The sequence below is a fragment of the Lepidochelys kempii genome, chromosome 1 (assembly GCF_965140285.1).
Source record: "Lepidochelys kempii isolate rLepKem1 chromosome 1, rLepKem1.hap1, whole genome shotgun sequence".
Taxonomy (NCBI): Eukaryota; Metazoa; Chordata; order Testudines; family Cheloniidae; genus Lepidochelys; species Lepidochelys kempii.
Window position 1 is genome coordinate 242,533,954 of NC_136380.1, and position 23,399 is coordinate 242,557,352.

At 40.8% G+C, this 23,399-nt stretch overlaps 1 protein-coding gene across 16 annotated transcripts in view; it reads right to left on the bottom strand.

Moving 5' to 3' along the window:
• ERC1 (ELKS/RAB6-interacting/CAST family member 1) overlaps nt 1-23,399 on the bottom strand; it is a 552,070-nt gene that overhangs the window by 31,855 nt on the left and 496,816 nt on the right. For 13 of the 16 annotated variants that reach the window (XM_073320483.2, XM_073320517.2, XM_073320492.2 and 10 more), the window contains 2 exons: nt 22,740-22,841; nt 8,051-8,239 (listed from right to left, as the gene is read on the bottom strand). In XM_073320483.2, coding sequence (XP_073176584.1) covers nt 8,051-8,239; nt 22,740-22,841 — 291 coding nt within the window. Of the gene's footprint in view, nt 1-8,050; nt 8,240-21,023; nt 21,091-22,739; nt 22,842-23,399 lie in introns of those variants that run through there. The other 3 variants (XM_073320609.1, XM_073320616.1, XM_073320601.1) reach the window with 1 other exon arrangement.

Below are 23,399 nucleotides of genomic sequence, written 5' to 3' on the forward strand. Positions count from 1 at the left end.
ACCATTACTCCTTATTCTGTCATCTGCTACCACTGAGAACAGTCTAGATCCATCCTCTTTGGAACCCCCTTTCAGGTAGTTGAAAGCAGCTATCAAATCCCCCCTCATTCTTCTCTTCCGAAGACTAAACAATCCCAGTTCCCTTAGCCTCTCCTCATAAATCATGTGTTCCAGTCCCCTAATCATTTTTGTTGCCCTCCGCTGGACTCTTTCTAATTTTTCCACATCCTTCTTGTAGCGTGGGGCCCAAAACTGGACACAGTACGCCAGATGAGGCCTCACCAATGTCGAATAGAGGGGAACGATCACGTCCCTCTATCTGCTGGCAATGCCCCTACTTATACATCCCAAAATGCCATTGGCCTTCTTGGCAACAAGGGCACACTGTTGACTCATATCCAGCTTCTAGTCCACTGTAACCCCTAGGTCCTTTTCTGCAGAACTGCTGCCGAGCCATTCGGTCCCTAGTCTGTAGCGGTGCATGGGATTCTTCCGTCCTAAGTGCAGGACTCTGGACTTGTCCTTGTTGAACCTCATCAGATTTCTTTTGGCCCAATCCTCTAATTTATCTAGGTCCCTCTGTATCCTATCCCTACCCTCCAGCGTATCTACCTCTCCTCCCAGTTTAGTGTCACCTGCAAACTTGCTGAGGGTGCAATCCACACCATCCTCCAGATCATTTATGAAGATATTGAACAAAACCGGCCCGAGGACTGACCCTTGGGGCACTCCACTTGATACCGGCTGCCAACTAGACATGGAGCCATTGCTCACTACCCATTGAGCCCGACAATCTAGCCAACTTTCTATCCACCTTATAATCCATTCATCCAGCCCATACTACTTTAACTTGTCAACACAATCATTGCAAAATGTATGTATTCATTACATTTAAGGAGTTATGTATCTATACTGAAAATTATGTTGGATTTATAGATTTTAAGGCCAGAAGAGACCATTATGATCATGTAGTCTGACCTCCTGTACGTTGCAGGCCACAGAACCTTATCCCCCAACTCCTATTCTCAGGGTCTTGGAGTTAAGGCAGATCACCAGAAGGTGACATACCTTAGAAATGTTCCTTTCAGGTAGGAGATAACAGACACTTATTTTCCTGTCTGGCTATGTGGGTACTGCATACCTCACACTGTATGCCTATTTGCATACCAAGTCAGCTGCTAAACGAGAGATTGCAAAATCTACAAGAAAGGAATTCTACAAAATGAAAAACAGCAGGGGGTTTCCTATTTCTGAATAAAACGAAAGGATGGGACTGGTATATCTTGGGGGGCAAAAAAAGACACTGGATCCTTTGCCTGGGAGGCATGCTGACTAAGCATTTGTCTCATAAAAGGATCACAGCCAGCTTGGCTGTAAAATGCTGTGGGGATTTTGGGTGAGCAATATTCCACAAGACATGACATCTTGTTAATTAAGTTTAGGCTTTATGATTTTGTTTTATATATACCTCTTTGTTTCCAGTACTTCTGCTTGCTACTACTTGAATCTCTATGCTTTGTTAAATAAACTGACACTGATTTCACTATAAATGCTGTGTGTTAAGTGCTGTGTGTTAAGCAGAGCAGCGATCTGGGGTGGAAGTGATAAGCGGGCACAAACTGTTTCTTTGGAAGCAGCAAATCTGTGATATGCTGAGGAGATGCTTGGAGGGCTCAAGGGTTGGGATGTGCCTATTGCTAACCTGTTGAGTAAATGCAGGACCTGTGAGGCCTAGAAGGAAATGCTTGTGTTGCCCTGGCCAGTGGAATTGGGGAACTGACCCACACCAGACACACGAAGGCTTCCTTACACTAAAGGCAGGCGGTAGCGAGGTGGCTCATAATCCTGGGTACCTCAGGAAACATCATAGTGGGTGCAAAATCGGTTGAAAGACTATTCAAGAAGTAGTTAATCAATGGTTTGCTGTCAAACTGGGGAAAGAGGGGGACATATCTAGTGCGGTCGTGTAGGGGTGCGTACTGAGTCCACTACTATTCAATATTTTCATTAATGACTTGGATAATAAGGTAGAGAGTATACTCATACAATTTGTGGATGACACCAAACTGGAAGGGTTGCAAGCATTTTGGAGAACACGATTAAAATTTAAAAAGACCTTGACAAATCAGAAAACTGGTATGAAATCAACAAGATGACGTTCAATAAAGCCAAGTGCAAAGTACTTCCCCTAAGAAGGAAAAAAAAAAGCATAACCAGTGTTCCCTCTAATTTTTCCCACCCATGTGTGGAATGAATTTTGTTATGTCCACCAATATGGACGTGATGTGTGACACATCACGTCCATATTGGTGCACATAACAAAATTCAAGTGGTGGGGGTGAGGCCAAGGGGTTCGGAGTGTCAGGGCTGGGGCAGGCAGTTGGGGTATGGCTGGGGGAGAGGTCTCCGGGATGGGGCCAGGGATGAGGAGCTCAGGGCTGAGGCAGGGGGTGCGGGCCCTGGGGTGGGGCCGGGGATGAGGAGTTTGGGGTTCAGGCTGCTCCGGGGCTACGGCAGGGAGAGAAGACTCCCCCCAGCTCTCTGCCCACAGCAGCACTGGGGTGGGGGGAGCGTCTCTCCCTGCTGTGGCAGCTCTGGGGCTGGGGCCGTGGGATAGGCGCTTCTTCCACAGTCATGACTGGGCTGGGGCAGTGCCATGGGAGAGGCACCTCTTCCCCGGCTGTGAAAGGTCTGGCCCAGGCTGGGTTTGGGCCGGGGGAGGGGAATCTTTCCCCGCCATAGCCTTGAGCGCCTGCATGGCACTTAATAGGCTGTTGTGAAGCCACGCAGCTTAGACGGAACTTAGTGCGCAACTACAAAACGGGGAATAACTGGCTAGGTGATAATACAGCTGAAAAGGAGCGGGGGGCTGCAATGGATCATAAATTGAATATCAGTTAACTGTGTGATGCAGTTGCAAAAAAGGCTAATATCATTCTGCAGTGTATTAATAGGAGTGTCATATGTAAGACACGGGAGGTAACTGTCCTGCTCTACTTGGCATTGATGAGGCCTCAGCTGGAGCACTGTGTCCAGTTGTGGGTGCTACACTTTAAGTCCAGAGGAGAGCAACCAAAATAATAAAAGGTTTAGAAAACCTGATCTTAGGAAAGCTTAAGAAAAAAACCTGGGTATAGTTAGTGTTGAGAAAAGAAGAGTCAGGGGAGAAGGCCCTGATAACAGTATTCAAAATATATTAAGGGCTGTTATAATGAGGATGGTGATCAATTGTTCTCCAAGTCCAATGTAGGAGAAGTAATTGGGTTAATCTGCAGCAAGGGAGATTTATGTTAGATATTAGGAAAAACTTTCTAACTAACTATAAAGATAGCTAGAATAGGATTCCAAGGGAGATTATGGAATCCCCATCACTGGAGGTTTTAAACAACAGATAGGAAAACAACCTGTCAGGGATGGCCCAGGTTTGGTTGATCCTCCCTCAGTGCAGAGGGCTGGACCTGTGACTTCCTAAGGTCCATAAGTCCATTCCAGCCCTAAATTTCTGATTATATATAAAGAAAGTGGATAACTTAGGGCTTGTCCATATGAATAGTTACACTCCAGTATGGCAAGCTGTGGTGTAAATCTACCATGCACTAACTGTCCGTGTGAACCCTGCTGCTACACACTAAGAAGTTCTGTAGTATGATTTGATCAATCCTGCTTTGAAACAGGATTATAGAATTTTTGGTGTGTGGCAGACTAGTGCAAGGTAGGGGTTTACACCCCAGCTTTCTGAGCATTAACTGTTCATAAAGACAAGCCCTTAATCAAAAAATGGCATTCATATTCCCATGTCAGGGAGTGATAAAACAAACTGGGCCAAATTTTTTCTGGAATTAACATACTATGCTTATACCAGAGATGAATTTTGTTTCATAGATTTATGTATTTTGTGCAACACAGCAGCAACATTAAAAATTAAACAGAATAGTTACTAAGAAGAATATAAAAAATGAGAGCAAAGGGTTGTGAGGATGAGGAATTGCAGTATGATGCAGTAAGAGGAAGCGTGAGTCATGGTTTGAGTTGGGAGAGAGGAAGAGGAATTTTGCAATGGTATCAAGATATTAACTCTATGTTGTACTGTGTGTGGAAATATTAGCACTGTGACTGCACAAGTCTGGGTTTGCTCCAGGGCAAATCTGTTATGCTGCATTCCAGCTACCTGCCTTCCCCAGAAAAGGTGTTTGACACATCGTTGAAGGACTATCACTGAGAAGCCATCAAGACTGCAATCTGGGGCCATCAACTTTGATTGATTTATTGTTGATTTATTATTTGCATTTCAGTAGTGCCTACAACTACTAGATGTGGACCAAGACCCTACTGTGTTAGGTGCTATACCAACACCACACAAAACAGTGGTTCCTGCCCAGAGAGCTTATAGTCTAGATTGTCTCTCAACTAATGGCCCACCCTCATGGAACAATGTTTTTTCTACAGAAAGGCCTGCTGAAGGAGCAGGAGTGCAAGCAGGACTGGGATCAACAGCATCTCAGCTTGAGCACATGACACAGTGACAGAGACTCCATTTAAGAGTGGGGTTCTGCTCTGTGCAGGGGACTAGTCATCACCATATGTAAAAAGGACGGTCAGGAGACAGGGGGCAGGAGAAACTCTGCTCAGACTGAAATGTTGATGAACCACAAACTCACAAGAAGGGGTTAGCTCAGTCTAGGGGAGGGAGTGTCTCAGCACTTGTTTTATTTCTGAAGATCTGTAACTCTCAAATGATCTAAGAATAAAGTAACTGTGCTTAAGAAATTCCTTTGCTAAGCCTATGTTCCTTGTTTTCCTGCTCTGTTGTTTCTGGAGGGGTTAAACTAGAAGCCCTGAGTGCCCATACCCTAGGTGGGACTGAGGCAGCTTGTGTAAGTGAATGGGGTGCTCAGGAGGTCTCAGATACTTGTTCTGGAGTCTAAGGTAGCTGGACAGTGGTGTCCACATCCCAAACAAAGGCATCTGAAAAGAGTTTTAGGCCTGGGAGGATGCCCTAGTGTCCCAGAACTGGAAGCAATGACTAGACTCTACTTAGACCCAATTGACTCGGAAGCACTTGAGCTCTTGAGTCCACTCACAACAGACTGCCGTTCATACAGTGACTTGGCCAGATGGTGATATATATAATTTCCTTTAAAACATTTAAATGAAAAGTATAAAAAATGAGGAGGTAGCAAGTCTGAGGAGGAGAGAAGTGCAATGAGGACTAACTGCCCATCGGAAGAGATTCTTCAAGAGATAAAATAAGGCTTCAACCTCACATAACTGTAAATCTGAAAAGAATTACTTGTGGCAATGAGAACAACTTCATCACATCAAATATCTGCGCTTTTTAAAAACACTTGATGTCCAGAGCTTGCTGCATTTTTCTTAAAGCAATAGTCCAAATAATGTATGAATTAATAGATCATGGATGTGCATGATCAGTATATTATTTTAAATGTCTATGACTTATTTCAATGTCAAGATTTCCCCCCAAAACATTGCCAAAACAATAATCTTCACTGAAGGATATGTATGTGCTAAGTTTGAAATTTAAAAACAAACCTGTTTTTGAGTTCTCTATTTAAAAAAAGCATCTGATACATGTCTTCACTGGCCAAAATAATTTTTGCTCATTTGACAAATGCCTCAATATACTTCCAATAAACTTTCTAAAAAATACTCACTTCTAAGTTGAGATTAAGCAGAGAAATTAAAGTCCAAAATATAATTAATGAGAAAATTAGACATATCTGAAAATAGGAATTTTAGAATGGAAGTGCCAGCTCAGCTTTAATTTCTACTGCAGAGAATAACAGGCAGATTTGTATCTCTATTCTGGGTAGGATTTTTTGAAGTGCTCAACAATGGCTTAATGCTCGTCCCATTGGAGTCAATGATGGAGTTAGACGAGTACTTTTAAAAATCCCACTCCAAGTGTGTGAACATGTACACTCATGAAGGATAAATCAGATAGATTTATATATGCTTAATAGTAAGTTTAAGTTTGCATATATTGGGCAAGATAGCAAGGTTTTAACCCTGTCAGCATTACATGCCTTATTCCATTCTATTATGATACAGGCTTTCACAAAACACCAAGCAAAATGGATCCTCTGTTCTGTTTCTTGCTTACGTAGGTCTCATGATGTCATTATAGCCCTTTAACGTGAGATCATGTTTATCTGCATAACACTCTCTGTGTATTTCATAGACATGACATTATAGAGTCGTGATATATCTGTAGCTAAATATACTGAAAATTAACTTCAATATAGTGGTAGCTAGAAAGTCTGTGATCACTATACAACATATGTCTGTTTGCACATATCTGTCCCATGGTGTGTGTTTGCTACAAGAATGTATAGTATAAATGTCAGAGTACGTTCTTTCTCCTGGCTATATGCATAATCTACTCCAGCTGTCTGAGTAAGCAGAATTTGATGGTCTTGGATAAAGAGAGTTTTGTGTAAACATTAACTCTAAGAAGGGACCATGAGATGCCGGAAGCTCCAACATAATGGCTTAATTTCAACCCCAAGCCTTATCCCTTCATTCACTTTCATTCTCACAACTCACTGAGTAAAGAAAATTCAAAACACAAGTTCACATTCCCTGATGAAAGAAATATTGAATTGTCCAGTAAGAAATTGTCTGGAGCTGGGAGAAAGAAATATAAGTATGGAAGTTCATGGACCACTATGGAGTCTTAATAACACATAATCTCAGACATGAACATCAGGCATTAAGTCAATATTTTAAAAATAGATGTCTAAAGTTAGGCTCCCAAATATTTTGGCTCTTAAGCAGGAGACCTGATTTTCAAAACTGCTGAGCATGCAGCAGCCCATTTTAGATGCTTAATTATGAATTTAGGAACCTAACTGTAGGCATCAATTTTTAATAATCTTGGCCTTTGTGCCTAAAGGTCAACCCGTCAGAGCCCAGCATTAATATTGCCTGGCAGACCCACACAGTCACATGTTGCAATGAGATCATCAGTAAGGTTGTGAATCATTCACGGAGGTCATGGCTTCTGTGACTTTTTGTGACCTCCATGAATTTTGCAGCGCTGGTGTGGCTGACCTCAAGGCCACCCCAGAAGCTGGGGAAGCTGCGGGGCCAGCCGCTGCTATGGCAGCCCCAGGCAGCTGGTCCCCAGCACTGCCCTGGAGCAGTGGTCTGGGACCAGTGCTTGTGGTGTGGGTCTCAGGCCGCTCTTGCCCACAACCATGGCAAGGGGTGGGGGAGCCTGGGCTGCTCACCGCTAAGAGCGGCAGTGGGGCCATGGGCCGCCCCCCCAGCAGCGGCAGGGGGCCATGGGCTGGCCCCCACAGCAGAAGCATCGCCCCCACGCGCCCCCCCTTCCCTCCAGCAGCAGTCTTCAGGAGCGCCCCCCACTCCCAGCAGGTAAGACTTAGTCACAGGTATTTTTAGTAAAAGTCATGGACAGGTCACAGGTTGTGACTTTTTGTTTATTGCCCATGGCCTGTCCATGACTTTTACTAAAAATACCGTACCTAAAAGTTAGCCTTAGTCATCAGACATACCTTCATTAACCACTGTACATATATATGAGGTAATATGCTGGTTCCAAAGAACAAATTTGTTCTGTACTTTACAACGTAAGTATGCTACCAACTACAAAATATTTAAGATTCATGTGATTAGGTTATATTATTAAGAAGGTGGTAAAAATCTATTAATTGGTAAAAGTGAAGGGTAGTGACGTTTCACAGCGTTCCATCCTACAGAATTAAAGTTTAGGTAACATACAGGTGAACAGATTCAGAATGGTTCCTATTGAGCAATTATATTGCCTAACGGCGAGTGAATGCAACATGCCCTCAGTTGGCACAATTACTGTAAAACAGGTACAGTATCTAATAAAGGTTAAATGGCTATTGTTTTAAAAAGTCATCCTCCCACAATCAACTGAAGAATGAGCCTTTTCTAGCTGCATTCACCTCTCATGGATTCATTTCACAGCGTCTCTGTCACATCAACAAGATCTGTAAAAACACTTCAAAGGTTCTACCACTGATAGACCAGTAGACAGGCTCACCTGTTCCTGGGTCATCTTCTGCAGCTCTTTCTCCCAAGCTGCTCGGTCATCATCCAGGTGGTAGGAAGCAGGTGGGGTGAGTCCACGCAAAATCAGGGGGTCACGGTCATGGCAGAGGGCTGTCAGGTGTCCAATGTACAACTTCAATTTGCTGCGATTCTGGTCAAGTTCTAAAAGGGGCTGAATTATCTGAGATAAGAAAACAGGAATAGTCAGGGTCGGTCTGAGACCCAAGCCACTGAGAAGTCAAAAACCAATCCCTAAGTTATGAATCTTAACGTCCCATAATATGTAAAAGCTGAAAGAATACTGAATGAAATCCCCCAAACCCTTCTGTCCTATAAAATGTATTACACTGGACTAAAGCAGGAAGAAACACAGCAATTGGGAGGGCATGGTGATGCTGGCTGGCTTGTTAGTATGAAAAGTAGAGAGAATGTAAGCTGAGAACTGAAACAGTATTAACTGTATAGATTTAGTGTGTTTATTGCACAACAACACTCCAATTATCATAACTCCCTGCTTTAATTTTTTAAAGTGAATTTTGTGTTGCTAAAAGGTGCCAGATTGATAGACCTGGAGAATAAAGTTTGGTATTAGCCAAAGAACAGGTTGTCTGTCCACAGCAAAGGCAACAGCAGAACAAATTCTCCTCCCATGTTGCTTTACACACATGCATCAATCCTTTTCTGAAGGGATCTCTTCTAATGATGCCAATTAGCATGAATTAAAAAGTTAAGTTTCTGAAATACAGACACCTGTACATTAGAAACTTGACTTACGCACCATGTCAAATACATAGCCCACCAAACAGTCTTGAGAAGACATTCAGTCATTACCTGAGCAAAACTTAATGTGATGGCCTAAAAATGAAGAGCTCTAACAAGTTCTATTTTATTTTATCTAATCTAAATCTAATCTATGCTCTTACTTCCAGTCCTTTGAATCATCCAGTCTCTTCTCTGAAGAGTCACTGTTTACCAAGAAGTGGAGACCAGATGAATAAATGCAGAGTCTTTCACTGTGCTCAGACTAGAATACTGGTTTCAACTGTTCTAGGTTTTTTCAAAGGTATGTTTAAAATTTAAACAAACAGAATTCTGGCTCTATGGAATGTGGCCAATCAAAAATTGAGGAAGTGGAAGGGCCAGGCTGTGCACCTCCTCTCAAAGAAATGAGGTACTGAATCTGTATCTGCTGACATGCACCAGCTGTGAGAGTTGCAAAGCCTTGCCAGAATGCTGCCAACTGTCAAAATGTTCCCATTTAGACAAGGCAGAGGCTGCACCTGTTGCTTGTCAGCAGGCTCATGGTGTCTCTTCAATGGGACACCTCTGACCCTGCTAATGAATGAGAAGCCTGATAATCTCTGAGTCAACAGAAACAGGGTGCTGGTATTACTTTCAACAAAGACATTGAATCCTACCCCCTCTAACAAGGCTGTTCTGGCTCACTTCTTTTGTTTCCAACACTGAATGGATTAAGTTCTGTGGAGTGAGAGGAGCTAAGAGCAACAGCTAAGTAGTTAATGGGTGTCAAAATCCTTCTTCTGATGTGGACACAGCAGCACTCAGGAACCTACAGCAGAACGTTAGGATCAACAGCATCATAACACCTCATAGGAAATAATCTGGGAGAAACCCTGGCCTAGATGAGAAGCAGAGAAGTAGAAAGATGCAGGTGAGGGAGGCTGGACAAGACGACTAGAGACTAGGAAATCTTTTTTAGGATGACTTGACCGGCCAGAAAGCAGGAAAGCTAAAATGATGAATATTTACCTCATATTTATGCATTTGCTTCTTGCACTCAGATTACACGACATTAACCAAACTATAGAATGGGGCACATAAGGTTCTGGTGAACCCCCATCTGCCAGTTTGGGGGTACCATTCACTAAAGGTGTACATATGTATGTATAATTGATAGGTGTGGTATGTCAACACGGCAAGTGACAACAGGACAGGATTGATCCACCCTTGTACAGAGAAGTGGGAAGGTATATTCCAGTAGCAACACAATTCTTCAGGTTTCACTTCCATGTCCAAATACAACTGAATTTCAGTTCATTATACATCCATCAAATTTGTCTATTTAGTGAACACCTGACATAGTAGCATTCCATTCCCCCCAAATTCTTCTAGTTTAGACCTTCCATACTATTACCTACTAAAAACCCACTTCTGAGATTAATTGAATTTCCTAAAATGGCAGACTTGAGGCCTCTGATTTTCTTGATGTCTTCCCTATCTTTGTTGCTCTTCTGTTCATCTACAGGTTGAGGTATAATGGAGACATCATCTTCTGTAAAATAATGACTTACAGAAATATGGACATTAACAAGCTAATGTCTAATGATTAAGTGACTAATCAATAAACTTCCTAACTACCTTGTATTTTCTTTCAGATAACAGATTCTATTAGGCATGCATGGGATGTGTGGATTTCAAGCTGACAAGTCAGTGTCACAGAACTAACTGATTGATCATTATAATGGGTTTTAGTATGGAAACTGAACTTGATTTTTCAGGGACAAGATCCCTTGTGAAGTAGAGTACATTTCTGACTGTCCCCCTCATCTGCTTACCTTGGGAAGAGGTGTCCCTCCATTTGTGGAGATTAGCCATATGAGGCATGTGAAAGTTATTAACTAACAGTGCTCCCAGCGCTGTTCACAGAGCCATCATTTCTCTCCCTTGGGTCTCATTAAATCCTGCCAGTCAAGTAGGAAATGCCTTTATCTTTGCGTTCCTCCCATATCTAATTTGAGCCGGCCACTTAGCAAAAGGCAATGTGCTTCCCACACAGCAGAGCTGCCACTACCTTATCTCAAGAGGGTGCAAGAGCACTTGCTAAGTGGAAAGGCAGAGCAGCACTGGATTCATAAACCAGGTCACATTTCTGCATTCAGCTGTAGAGCTTTCTAGGGAAACACTGGATGAACTGGCTTCCCTAGAGGCATGGACATATTTTCCAAAACAACCAATCTTCAATAACTGTAATGTCTATCCATGAGGAAGTTTGTGTGGAAGGTTGTTTTTTTATGAGAGTATCCAGTTTTGAGAGCTCATTCTTAATCTTTCCCTGCTTTCTGTATAGGATGTTGATTCTATACATTACAATCAACATATCACACAGACTATGCTCAGATTGTGTGCCACACACTCTCAAAGAAACTGTGAAACCACCTGATCAACATCCTATGCAGCAAACAGGGAAAGATTAAGAATGCGCTCTCAAAACTGGATACTCTCCTAAAAAAACAACCTTCCACACAAACTTCTTCATGGGTAGATTTTACAATAACTGTAATGATACACTTAGACCATTTCCATCAGAGCACAGAATAGAGTCTGTTTAACAATTCTTACACACACACACACTCATTCTTTATCCTCAAGCTCAAAACACTATTGCACAGTTAAGGTTGAAAATTTACTCCACATACCACAAAAATTCACGACAATGTTAAAGTGGAGACATTAAATGCCTGAAAATCTGAAATAAGAGCAAACCATTTTAAAGTTATCAACTGACAAAGAAATGTGGGAATGCCTTTCAAAGCAAATTCAACTCAAAAACGACTTGTCCAGAAAGTTTCCAGAAAGTTTTAACTTTGGACAGAGTGAGCAAGACAAATTTAAATCTAAATGTAGTTTTGCAAAAGATATAAAGGAGTGAAAATAGGGCTTAGAATGAAATAGCTGCTGCTACCTTTACTGTGGAGTTGCTATTGCTATATCACAGTTAACCTATATGATAGTGACATTAGTTAATAGCTTTATTTTGGTAAAAGCATGTCTTAGACTTGATAGTCATGAAGCATGGATAAGACAAGACATGATATTTGTACTGAATGTGGTTGGACAGACCTATCCAAATGTCTGCTTATTTCTTTTACTGGGAGAAACCAATATACCTCAAATATGGAGACTGTGGTGTCCAAATGTTTATCTGAGAGACGTCAAACATAAATATGCAAAAATATGTAGGAGGATGTGTGAAAGGGCCAAGTGTGATGGTAACTGTCTATAAATGGGTAGAAAATGAGAAATATTTTAAGGTAGGTGTAACTGCACTCACACTTGTCAGAACCAGACATGCTGATCAGATGCTGTAATGATTTTTTGTGCAACTGTGTGTATATGACTGTGTGTGTATGGAAGGAGGAAACAGAAAAAATTAATGGAATCACACTGGCATTGCAAAGTCAGCACACTCTGCTATATTCATGTTTGGCATCGGCAGGACTGCTTTGGGTAACCCTTCAGCAGTATGGCAGTCCTGCTATCAAGAGTGTGTGCATACTTAATGTGGATAACGTTGTAATACCCGTAAAGGAACAAAGCAGATAATGAGCCTTCAGTTTCACAATCAAATAATTCACTGAACTGATAGCATACTGGGATGAAGGAGGGTCTATAGCTTCTTTTCTATGCACTTGGCTGAGTCCCCCTCCCCATGTCCTGTTTTACTCAAACACAAAATCATTATAATAAGGAACACAAAGTACGAAAAGGACAGAAATAAATGAAACCAAGGTAAGGTAGTGAAATTGGGAGATATTCTTGAGGTCAAAATAAAATTAAGTGAGATCAGAAATATAATTGATCTTTTAGCCTAGTGGAGCAGAAACAGGAAAACGAATGGAGGGAACAGGAGCTTTCCAAGGAGTGAAACCATTCATGACACACACTATATACAGTTTGCTATCCTGGACTACAGAGTTTTGGACTGATCCCCACCTGATGGTTTCTTTTAGTAGCCTGTAAGGATGTAATCCATAAAAGGAGTTCCAAAATAATGAAGAGATCTGACAGTGCATGCCTGAAATGCAACCAAGCTGAGGCTGGCCTTCTGAGGACAGCCTTCCCCCACCTATCAGCTATTTTTGAGAGAGGTATGCAGGGATAGGAAATTATTTTCAGCCACTCTGATGTTCAAACCTTGCTTCAAATGGATGCAAATATGCTGCACAGCAAATGTACTCCTGAAACCTATCACTGAACACTAGCAGACAGGGATGAGGCTATGAGTGTCTATAAATCTGAGGCATCTGACAATCATAGCTGCTTGTTAACGAGCGTGTAAGAAGGAAAAAGACCTAAAAAAAAAGAGTGCAGTGGGAGGTGGGGATGGGTGGAGAGTTTAGCTGGTGGCTGCAATCCCAGAGAAAACAAATGCATCTGTGATTTGATATTAATATTATCAGAAAGAGAGATTGTGGCTATTTGCTGAAATGCAAGCCAGAATGTTTTTCTTTCTCCAATCGAAAGAGTTGAGAAAAAGCAAGAAAACAAAATGATATTGTCTGGAAATATTTGCATGAGGGCCTAAATTAATCCTGCTCCTTGGTCAGAGGATTCCAGTTTGTTCAGCAATCACTGCAAGGGTTCAAATCCAGCCACAGTGACACCGCTAAATTCAGTGGAGTTATACAAGGCATGAATTTGGCACAGGAAGTGCAAAGTTTTCCCCAAATCGTAGCAATTTATCACTGATGTCTTCCTTTCATTATTTTAAATGGAAACAGAAGAAAGTTCTCAAAAACACACTGCCTGACCTAAGTTCAGCTGCTGCTGCATTGAGACACTTGGTTTCTTCAGAGAGGCTGCATCACTGAAGCTCAGGGGCAGGTTCACTTTCCTGTAAATTTGTTTTTTTACAAGAAAAATGGGTTCAAATCTACCCTCCATCACACACTCCTCACAAAACCAAAACAAATGAACAAAAAACCATGCGAGGAGTTGGAAGGGATCTTGGCTGCTTTGGCAGAGCTGCCTTTCTCAGTATCCTTTCTGCCAGAGTGAATCAGGAAATCATATGTATAAAACATTCTTTCTGAAATTTTTATACACCATGAACAAATCCCACAGATTAACATTTTCCAGAGCTCACTCCCTTCATCTTGGGAAAAATCCAGACTTTGGGGGGAAAAACAGGGAAAACACAAGAGAAGGAAAGTTGCGTTCTCCATCAACTCTCCCTGTTTAGAGAGTAAAATCCAGGAAGAAGATGAATCAAAAAGACTTGCAGTGAGTTGCTATGCTAAGGATTTTTAATGTGTTTTAGAAACCCCTAGCTTTTCACAGATGTTTGTCCACATAACAAATCTATTACTTGTTTAACCCCACTGGCAGTCTCCACGTACAAAAGGCTGTGGGGATCTGAACAACAGGGGAAAATTGAGAAGTACTGCCTGAGTTAAATGGGGAACCAAGTTTGGAACAGAAGGGATTGCTACAGGTCAGAACTGAGGCACATTGACAGAATTGTGTGTGTGTGTGTGTGTGTGTGTATTATTACTAGAAGAGCAGGGAGAACTATAATTCAGGACTGAGGTGCTTTGGTAGAGCTAGAGGGCTGTTTGCACACAGCCAGACCTGCCTGAATTTGACTCTACTGTCAACTTGTCACTTTCATGAGCATTCATAACATTTACAGTGAACCCCCTCCCGCAAATGCTAGTATCACAGTGCACACATTACAAGTGGTCCGGATCTCCCTTTTCTGTAATGCTCCATACTGTTAATTGTCTGTCTCGTTCTTAACTGAGGAAAAGCAGAGAAGTTAGTGACTTAAGGGCAAGATGAGATCAGATCATGGCAACTTCAAACATATTTCCTTTTGTCTATTGTTTTTTCTCTTCTCAAATCATCTTGGAATCTGGCAGCTCTGCAATATGGTTCTGGAACAAAACAGGATTGAGAGAGAGAGGAATGGGGGTGGCTAACCACATGATTTCAGTGATGCTGTAGCTCCACACTGCAATTCAATGTGTCAGGAACTACTTGGTCTGGGAAATGTCATTTTGTTAGTTCCTTTAAGTTGTAACAGTTTTCAAGTTAAAAAGGCTACTTTTCAACACTAAATACAACTAACAAAAAAACACATAACAAACCACGGGGTGGGGATAGCTATACTTGTGAGATATTTAGTGTGTGTCAGTACTGGCATAGAAGAGTGAAAGTGTTCCCCCTGGCTAATGAAAATGGTAGGACAGCCACCCTGAAAAAACTCTTTGCAGATTGTGCAGTGAAACCACAGATTTAAATACTTGCTTCCCCACATAAGTTTTCTGGGTGTAACCTGGGGGCAAATGAAAGTTCTGATCCTACACACTTCATTAGATTTTATGTTGATGGGATCCTTTTTGCATGATGGAGAGGGACTTTGAAAAGGGGGATAAGAAAGAAATAGGAGAGTCAGTTGGTGACTGTGCTTTCCATCACACACTTTCCTGCAGCTGATTCTCTAATATGTAACTGTGAGCAGCCAGAGACCACACCTCACAGTCCATGTTAAATATTAATTTTCTTTACTGTTCTGGTATTTCACCTATTCCTCCTTCCCATTACAAAGAATAAGAGGGAGCAGTAGCAGATACAGCCTTTACCTGCAAATATAACAATTGCATTGCATTTGCACTCTGGAGATCTGTAGATGTGTGTGCTCTTATCACAGTTTCTGTATTCTTTTGTCCCTTATAGTCTGTTATAGTATTGATCAGAAATAGAAACCCTTCCTTAAGTAACCGCCAGGGAACACAGTCTGTACTTTTCCTGTTCAGAGGAATTACAACTCTCCTGCCCATTGGTGAGATGAATCTGTCTCTCCTCCTTCTGATAGTCTGTGTGCACAGTGCTCTTCTAACACTTCACCTGCCTCATGAGCCTTTTCAAGCAATGTCACATGAAATCCACTGTATATCTGACTCCCTTGTCTCTTGGACTCATCTTTGGTTGCAAGCTATACATTCAAATGAATATCCCAAGTAACATGGCTCATCCCTGTGTTATATTAAGCAGAGGAATGTGGTCTGATTGCCTGGGCCAGGCTACTGTGAGCTGGAACTGAATCCTGGTGCATCTCTCAGAAATTACAGAGTTTACCAGCCAGGAAAGTACAGCTTCTAGACTGGCTGAATGCCCTTATCAGCTCTTATTTTAGTAACTCCCCTCACAAACCTATTTTCACAGTTAGTATTGGAAATGACTTCATTCTCTTATTAATGCTCCCCATATTGCTAGTCTCATGTTCTGTGTAATTTCCTCTTCTCCCAATTTCTATCCTAATAGTATTGGGAGCAATGCACCCTGCCTTTCTTCAGCTATTCCCATACATGTATCTATCTCATGGACGTAAGATGGGTACCTGAGCCTAAGTCCATTCTTTTTAACGGTCACAACTATTCGTTCATTGTTCACAGAAACTTCTAGGCTTGTATGTCTGTTCTCCAACAGGCAGACAAGAACTACAAGAGCTCTGGATGGTGAAAGAGTAGGAAAATGACCAGTGACTTCAACACAGTACCATAAGCCACAACAGTTATGGCAGAAGCCTGAAAGAAACCAAGATGTTTGGGTTCACAAACCACAGCTGGTAAAGAAACCAAACCACTAGCCGAAGAACTTGTCCAACTGTAAGACAGAGAAGAAACAAGACAGTCAAGGAACTTAAGGAACAATCTCCTTTGGTTTAAATTAATGAAGTCCTTCTTGCAAGTGGTTTGCTGAAAAGCCCAAATCTCTATCAACAGAAATGAGCCATCTGTTTTGAATGTTTTAGAAAATATGTCTCTATTTGTGCTTTTCTTTGATATGTGAGGGTAATAGGAAGATGATACAATCGGGCTACACTTCAATCGTGATCATTTAATTCATCCTAGACCTACAGATTACAAAATTCCAGCTGGAAATCTGAGTCTCATCATCCCAAAATCAGGAAGAAGAGGAATGATGCATCAAGAAAGATCAGTTATTCTGTGCTTGTTGATAAAACATAAAAGACAAGACATCTTGAGGATAGCAAATTAGCATGGAGTGAAAAACAAGTTAATGAAATAAATGTGTGAATTAGAGAGAAGGGTAATGGGCAGAAGACATTCCAAGGGATGGAATCTATGTTAGTCTGGAATAGGACAGCACAGAAGAATGAGAGATGTGACATGTCAAGCTGAAGGACTATATGATAAAGCTGGCAATGAACTCAGACAGAAGGTGGGAAGGAGACGACTTCTAAGCAGAATGGTAGATAATAAAACACAAGACAAAATTATCAGGTTCATAAATTGCTTACTAAAAACTGGGACAGTAGTAAATATTCGCTTCACTGCTATGGCACTGCTACCTACACGACGGTAGTCAAGTCACTAGGACACGCTTTCAACAGAGCCAATGGAGTTATAGCAGAGAAGGTGCAGTATTAATCCAGCAGGCAGGCAAGGCTTGGAAAGAACAGTTACTTACATTATAGTAACCATGGTTTGTCAGGATGTTGTCATCTGTATGGATCCCACTGTAGGTGTGCCATGTATCCCATGTGTGCAAGATCAGAATCTTTGGAATAGAAATGTCTCATGTCCCCCTGCCAAAGGTATAGAGGACAGACCAGATGCAGCCATCCCTTCAGTTCTCCCACTAATTTAGAATCCCAGATAAGGAGGACAACAAAAAGTGAGAATGGAAGGTGCATTTTGGAATACACCTGGATGACAGCATCTCAAAGAACCACAGTTGCTATAAGGTAAGTAACTGTTCTCCTTCGAGTATGTGTCCGTGCGGATCCCCACTCAAAGTGACTGATAAACAGTAACTCATGTGGAAAGTGGGACTGAGGAGCACTGACTATCACTAACTGAAAAATTTTATAACACTGACCTACCAAATTTGGCATCTGATCTTGCAACCAGGTCAAAAACATTGTATTTAATAAAAGTAAGATGTTTATTCCACATAGCTTCCTTGCAATTTTTGCATACAGGAATGTTCCTGAAGCAAGCAGAGGACACAGCTTATGTTCTAGTGGAGTGAGCTTGAATATTTGGAAGACCATATGATAGCACATTGATATACGCTACATAATCTATTTTGAACTTCTCTGAGAGAAGATGGCTTGACCCTTAGAAGCAAATGAGAGGGCAATAAAAAGATGAAGAGAAAGTCTAAAAGGCCTTTATTCCATCAAGTTAGGATAACAAGGCCCTTGAAATATCCAAGGTATGGAATTTCTTATCTCCTGGAGAGGAGTGGGGTCTTAAAAAAAAGATAAATTAACAGATTGATTCAAATGAAAGTCCAGTGCAACTTCGGGAATCAAGTAGGAATGAGGTCACAACACCACGTGATCTCTGAAATGTTATGTTGTAAAACAATAATACTAGGGCTGTCAAGCGATTAAAAGAATTAATTGTGATTAACTGTGTGATTAAAAAATTAATTGCGATTAATTGCACTGTTAAACAATAATAGAATACCATTTACTTAAAATATTTTTGGATGTTTTCTACATTTTCAAATATATTGATTTCAATTAGAACACAGAATGCAAAGTGTACAGTGCTTACTTTATATTTATTTTTGGTGACAAATATTTGCACTGTAAAAAACAAAAGAAATCGTATTTTTCAATTCACCTAATACAGGTACTGTAGTGCAATCTCTATCATGAAAGTTTAACTTACAAATGTAGAATAAGGTACTAAAAAATAACTGCATTCAAAAATAAAACAACGTAAAACTTTAGAGCCTACAAGTCCACTCAGCCAATCACTCTTATGTTAGCATACATAAAACCATACTATTATTGGTAACAATGAGCAGTAATAAACCAACTATGGCACTCGCTTTGCCAATGGCTAGCAGAATTTAACACTTAAGAAGGATGAAGAGGCAGAGTTGATGCTCATAAAAAATGAGCATACTCTAAGAAAGGAAGAAAAGAGTATCCAAAATAGACGAATAAGAGCACCTATGAGGAATGAAAGGATACGTGGAAAGAATCCAGAAGGTAAGGCAGTGAGGCTACAGAGAAGACTGTCAGTGTTCACAGGTAAAGCACATCTGTTAGATTTGCAATCTCTGAGCACAGAGTACAGCTGTAGATATACTACATACTGGTAGAGGCAGTGCTATGTTTCAAGAGAGCATGTATACAATACTGCTGTCATGCATTGAGTTAAGTATAATTAAACATCACCAGTAATTTGGGTTAGGTTCAGATGCTACAGTATAAACATTGAGTTACGTGTGGTAAATGTTTTGATGGCCTCTAGTATGTGTTTGTCTACTCAGTGCATTAGTCTGCACTACAGGGACATAAATTCTAGTGTGCACTAGTGCGTTATGCATGAACTAGCCCATGTGGACGTGGCTGGTGAACATTAAAAGTTCCCTACTGAGCATTAACGTAGTACTATTTGAAATGGGGCTACATCAACATGCACAGTAGAGTTCTTAGTGCATGCCAGCAGGGTTCACACAAACCATGTAGTGCACAACACACTAGTGTGCACTAGAATTTGCCCCTCTAGAGCAGACTAATGCACCATGTATACAAGTCCTTTTTCTTCAGTACTTAGCAGAAGTGTATAGATGTCCATGGCTAGAACAATTTCTTGGAAAAAACAAAGCTGGCTTCCTATGCTATCAATCTCTTACATTAATGAACTTGAATAAATTAACTAAATTTTACAATTGCAAAAATAAAAAATGGACTCTGTGGCCAACAAACCTTCTCTTTTTAGCATATAAGAAGTGGGAAGGGCTGTGGCACACTCTCCCCTTCTAGTATACATGGAACACTCTGCTAAAAATGTTATCACACTAGGGATTGCTGGCTTGGGTGGCACTTATTACTCTCACACTCTTTCCCCTGCTGGGGTATATATGAAGGGCTTGTGGTTGACAGAGTCTTCTCTGTTGGGACACATGGAAGGAGAGGCCTCTAGCTACCACATTATCTTCATAATATTGTGTAGCTTTTCCTCTTTGCTTCTCTGCCGTGGCATGGAAGCTGAAGAACATGTGTGTGTTTAACAGACAGGCAACCCACAACTGCCTTAATTTGGCAAACTTCTAGTCTGTGAAAATGATAAAAACACACTCAGCACACTCATTTTCCTAAGCTTTATCCCCTTCTCAGTACACAGGGTGGTCAATGGATAGACCTTTTGATCAGTATCTGCTACACCATCTTTTTAATTTGGAATGAACATCAGTTTGAATGACTCCTACCTTCAAAGTGCTTTCTTCCTTTTTGCCATCAACTTACCTCATCTCTCAATCCTTAATGGCATTCTTCAGCAAGAGCTTTACACACATTCTAATTGCTTTACACACTTAACACCAGACACTAACACACAAGCATTGCAAGAATCATGACTCAAAAGGAGTGTGAGATCACCAAGGAGTGTGAATTAATCACATTATCCATTTTTTTCCATAAAAGGATTTCCTCAGTTCAAATCCCAAGGCATGAAATTGAAGTTTGACTGTCACAGGTGGAATAAATTTTCCAGCTGATTGACTTGATCTGTGTAATGACACATATGTAATGTGGCAATTAATCAGGGGAATGTAGAGAGAAATTGGAGAGTCTTATTTTTTCTATTAATTTTCTAAAAATCCCCTATTCTGTGTAGTCATTATTAACAGCCATCTCCTCTGAGTTAATACATATTTGGGACAACTTGGTGCTTTGGGTCATCTACCTGGCATTGTTCTCAGCAGCAGAGCTCAGCATGCTCAAAATATGTAATCTCCAGGTAGAAATATTACCTCTGAGCTCATTCATTACTGACCAGGATTTGAAAAAGGTTTGGCTACAGTGAAAATTGATTTGTGAAAAAACAAAAAGGGTCTGACCGGAAACATTTTCCACCATGAGGTTAATGGTAAATTGTAGAGGACACATTTCCTACTCTCTTTCACATGAATCATGGTGGTGCTTTGCATATACACATATAAATTCAATTACATGCCCTGGAAAGTTCCCCCCATAGTGTCATGAAACAATAACTTGATTCTTAACACACAGAAGAAATAAAAAACACAACAAATAAGTAGGCAACATCCACATGCATAGACCTCGTGAGAAAGGGAAAGGAAACACACCCGGATTTCATGAATCACACAGAAGCAAGATGCAAGAGTGACCGTGGGAAACTTTTCTACTGGTAAGGAAAGCTGATTCTCACCGTTCTGAACAAAATGGCTGAACTAAGAGCATCTGATTGGCTATGCCCAAATACCCTCCTCCTCATCCTATTGGTTGAGAGATGACAAAGGGAAAAAGCCCCAGAGCAGCATGGGAATGAAATAAAGAGTTGGTTAGTATTTAAAGCACAGACATAATTATAAAGTACTAGTAGTAGAAAAAAGTGGCCTCCAACTCCCTGTGTCCTCTGCTCTGCTGCTTTCCAATAACTTGAACCATTGGAAACAGCTTTCTTAATTCTCTTTTAAACTTTGCTCAGTTACTCAGAATTTGTTTACATAAACTGAAAATGTAACCTGTCTCCCACTGCGAGATCATATTTAGAAGTCTTTTGGTTCTTAACCTGTTCACATTACCAGTGCCTTCATTTTCAGTCAGGTGCCATATACAAATTTGGAAAATGTCCTTATTTCACTACAACACTTCAGTGTGTAAAATAGCAGATACTCTTCTACTCCCAAGGAAATTGAGATTTGGAGACCACTGTTTTGATCTTCAATATTGATAATCCTTCTCTCAAAGAAAATAGGTCTGACACCTGCAAAGAAAGTCCTGGAGGCCTCAAGCCACTCATTCATGAGGTTCTTCATTTACAATCTTAGGAAGGTGGTTAAGTAGAAAGAAAATTTTATACTCATTCCTCTGTTTGCATCACTTTTATCCCCTCTAGAACAATGAACACCATGTCTTCAACATTTTTTCACAATATTATTTTCAGAGGGAGTCTGGTGTAGCTATGAAAGGAAGTTTTTAAATATGGGATTTTGGGGGTGTGTGCATATGTGTTTAGGCTCCTCCATTTTCTACTTTCATTCCCCTTAGAACTGCCATGGTACAATGACCCATTCTTCAGCAGACCAGGATGAGATTCAGCTCCCTTTAGAACCCATCAATGCTACTTACAGGTCAGCCAGAGGATTGAGAAAGGTTAGCTATTCCCATGTCTCAGTCTAGGGAGCAATTACAGTTTTTGAATTTTTAATTAACCTGGAACACGTGAGGTTTCAATGTGAAATTTGTAATTAGGTTGGCAGTCTCTGTGTTACCCAAGGGATAGATATCAAATACATGGCTGATTTTAGTAAATGACACATGAGGCTCTGCTATGCCTTAGAAATGGTAAATTTATCTTTTTTCAGTTCATGAGCTTCAGAGGGCACAACTTGTGCTCGTCTGGCATACAGGTTAGGATTTCCTTCTGGGAAATGCAAGTAATTGCCCATACACAATCCAGAGACCTAGAAGCTGATCCTGACTAAGATTTCCTGCTATTCACAGAGAGAAACAATTCAAGACCCCTCTTATTAGAGGTGATTATTCTCACAAGTTACAGCAAGAATGATAAAACCACTCCAAGCACTCCAGAACAGGTGACTTGTATTACCGAAATCTGAACGTGGTAGGAGACAGCTCCTACCTTACATTTCATGACATAGTCAAGATATTAACATTCCTTTGTCCCCTCTTCACCCTACTAAAAACAACTTAGTACTTGGGAGCATCTGTGCATCTTGCAAGGGTCTTCAAGAAAGCCAGCAAAACAGCTGCAAACATTTCTGTCTTCTAAGTTCACTCTGGAATGTCGTTTTTGTTCCTAGAGACTTCATGCATGTTGGGAAAAGCTACATATGACTCAAAAATAATCAGGCCCAGTAGTTAAAAGTCATTTTAAAAGGGAAAAGGAGAGAAGTATTACCTGGTCTGGAGAGGGTCTGTGGTTGGTTTGGTTGGAATGGGATGAGGATTTGAGGTGGTCATCCTCATAGTTATCTGCCATCAACTTCATGCGATTCTGAGTCTATGATGGAAAAAAATTGAGAAATTCAATTTACTCAGTTGAAAGTAAATGTAAGTGCTACAAGGCAGAGGGAAATAGCCAAGGAAATATATCTTATAACACTGTGTGCTACACTGTGCATGCTAGACAAAGCCCATGAAAATCACTGATATTTAAAGTACACAATATTTGTACAAAATACACAACATACTATAGATTAAGTGTAGCCACAGAGCAAAAGTAAAAATTAGCTTGAATATACAGGCTACTTCACTTCACTGTGCAGCTAAATTAGCTTTGTAATTAACTCTCTCATCCTCTGAGTTGCACTAATAAGGATTACACTGTGCATGTGTGTACAGGGGAATTAAGTACTTGATTAAACTGTTTAAGGAAAAAGGCATCAATGTGGACAGCTCAATGAAAACATCTGTTAAATGCGAAGTGTTGGTCAAAAAGAAAAACTATGAAGCCATATTAATAAAGGGATACAAATCAATACTGAAGATATTATAAATGGCATAATATAAACCAATGCACCAGAAAAAGTTCACTCTCTATTTGAACACTCAAATTCAG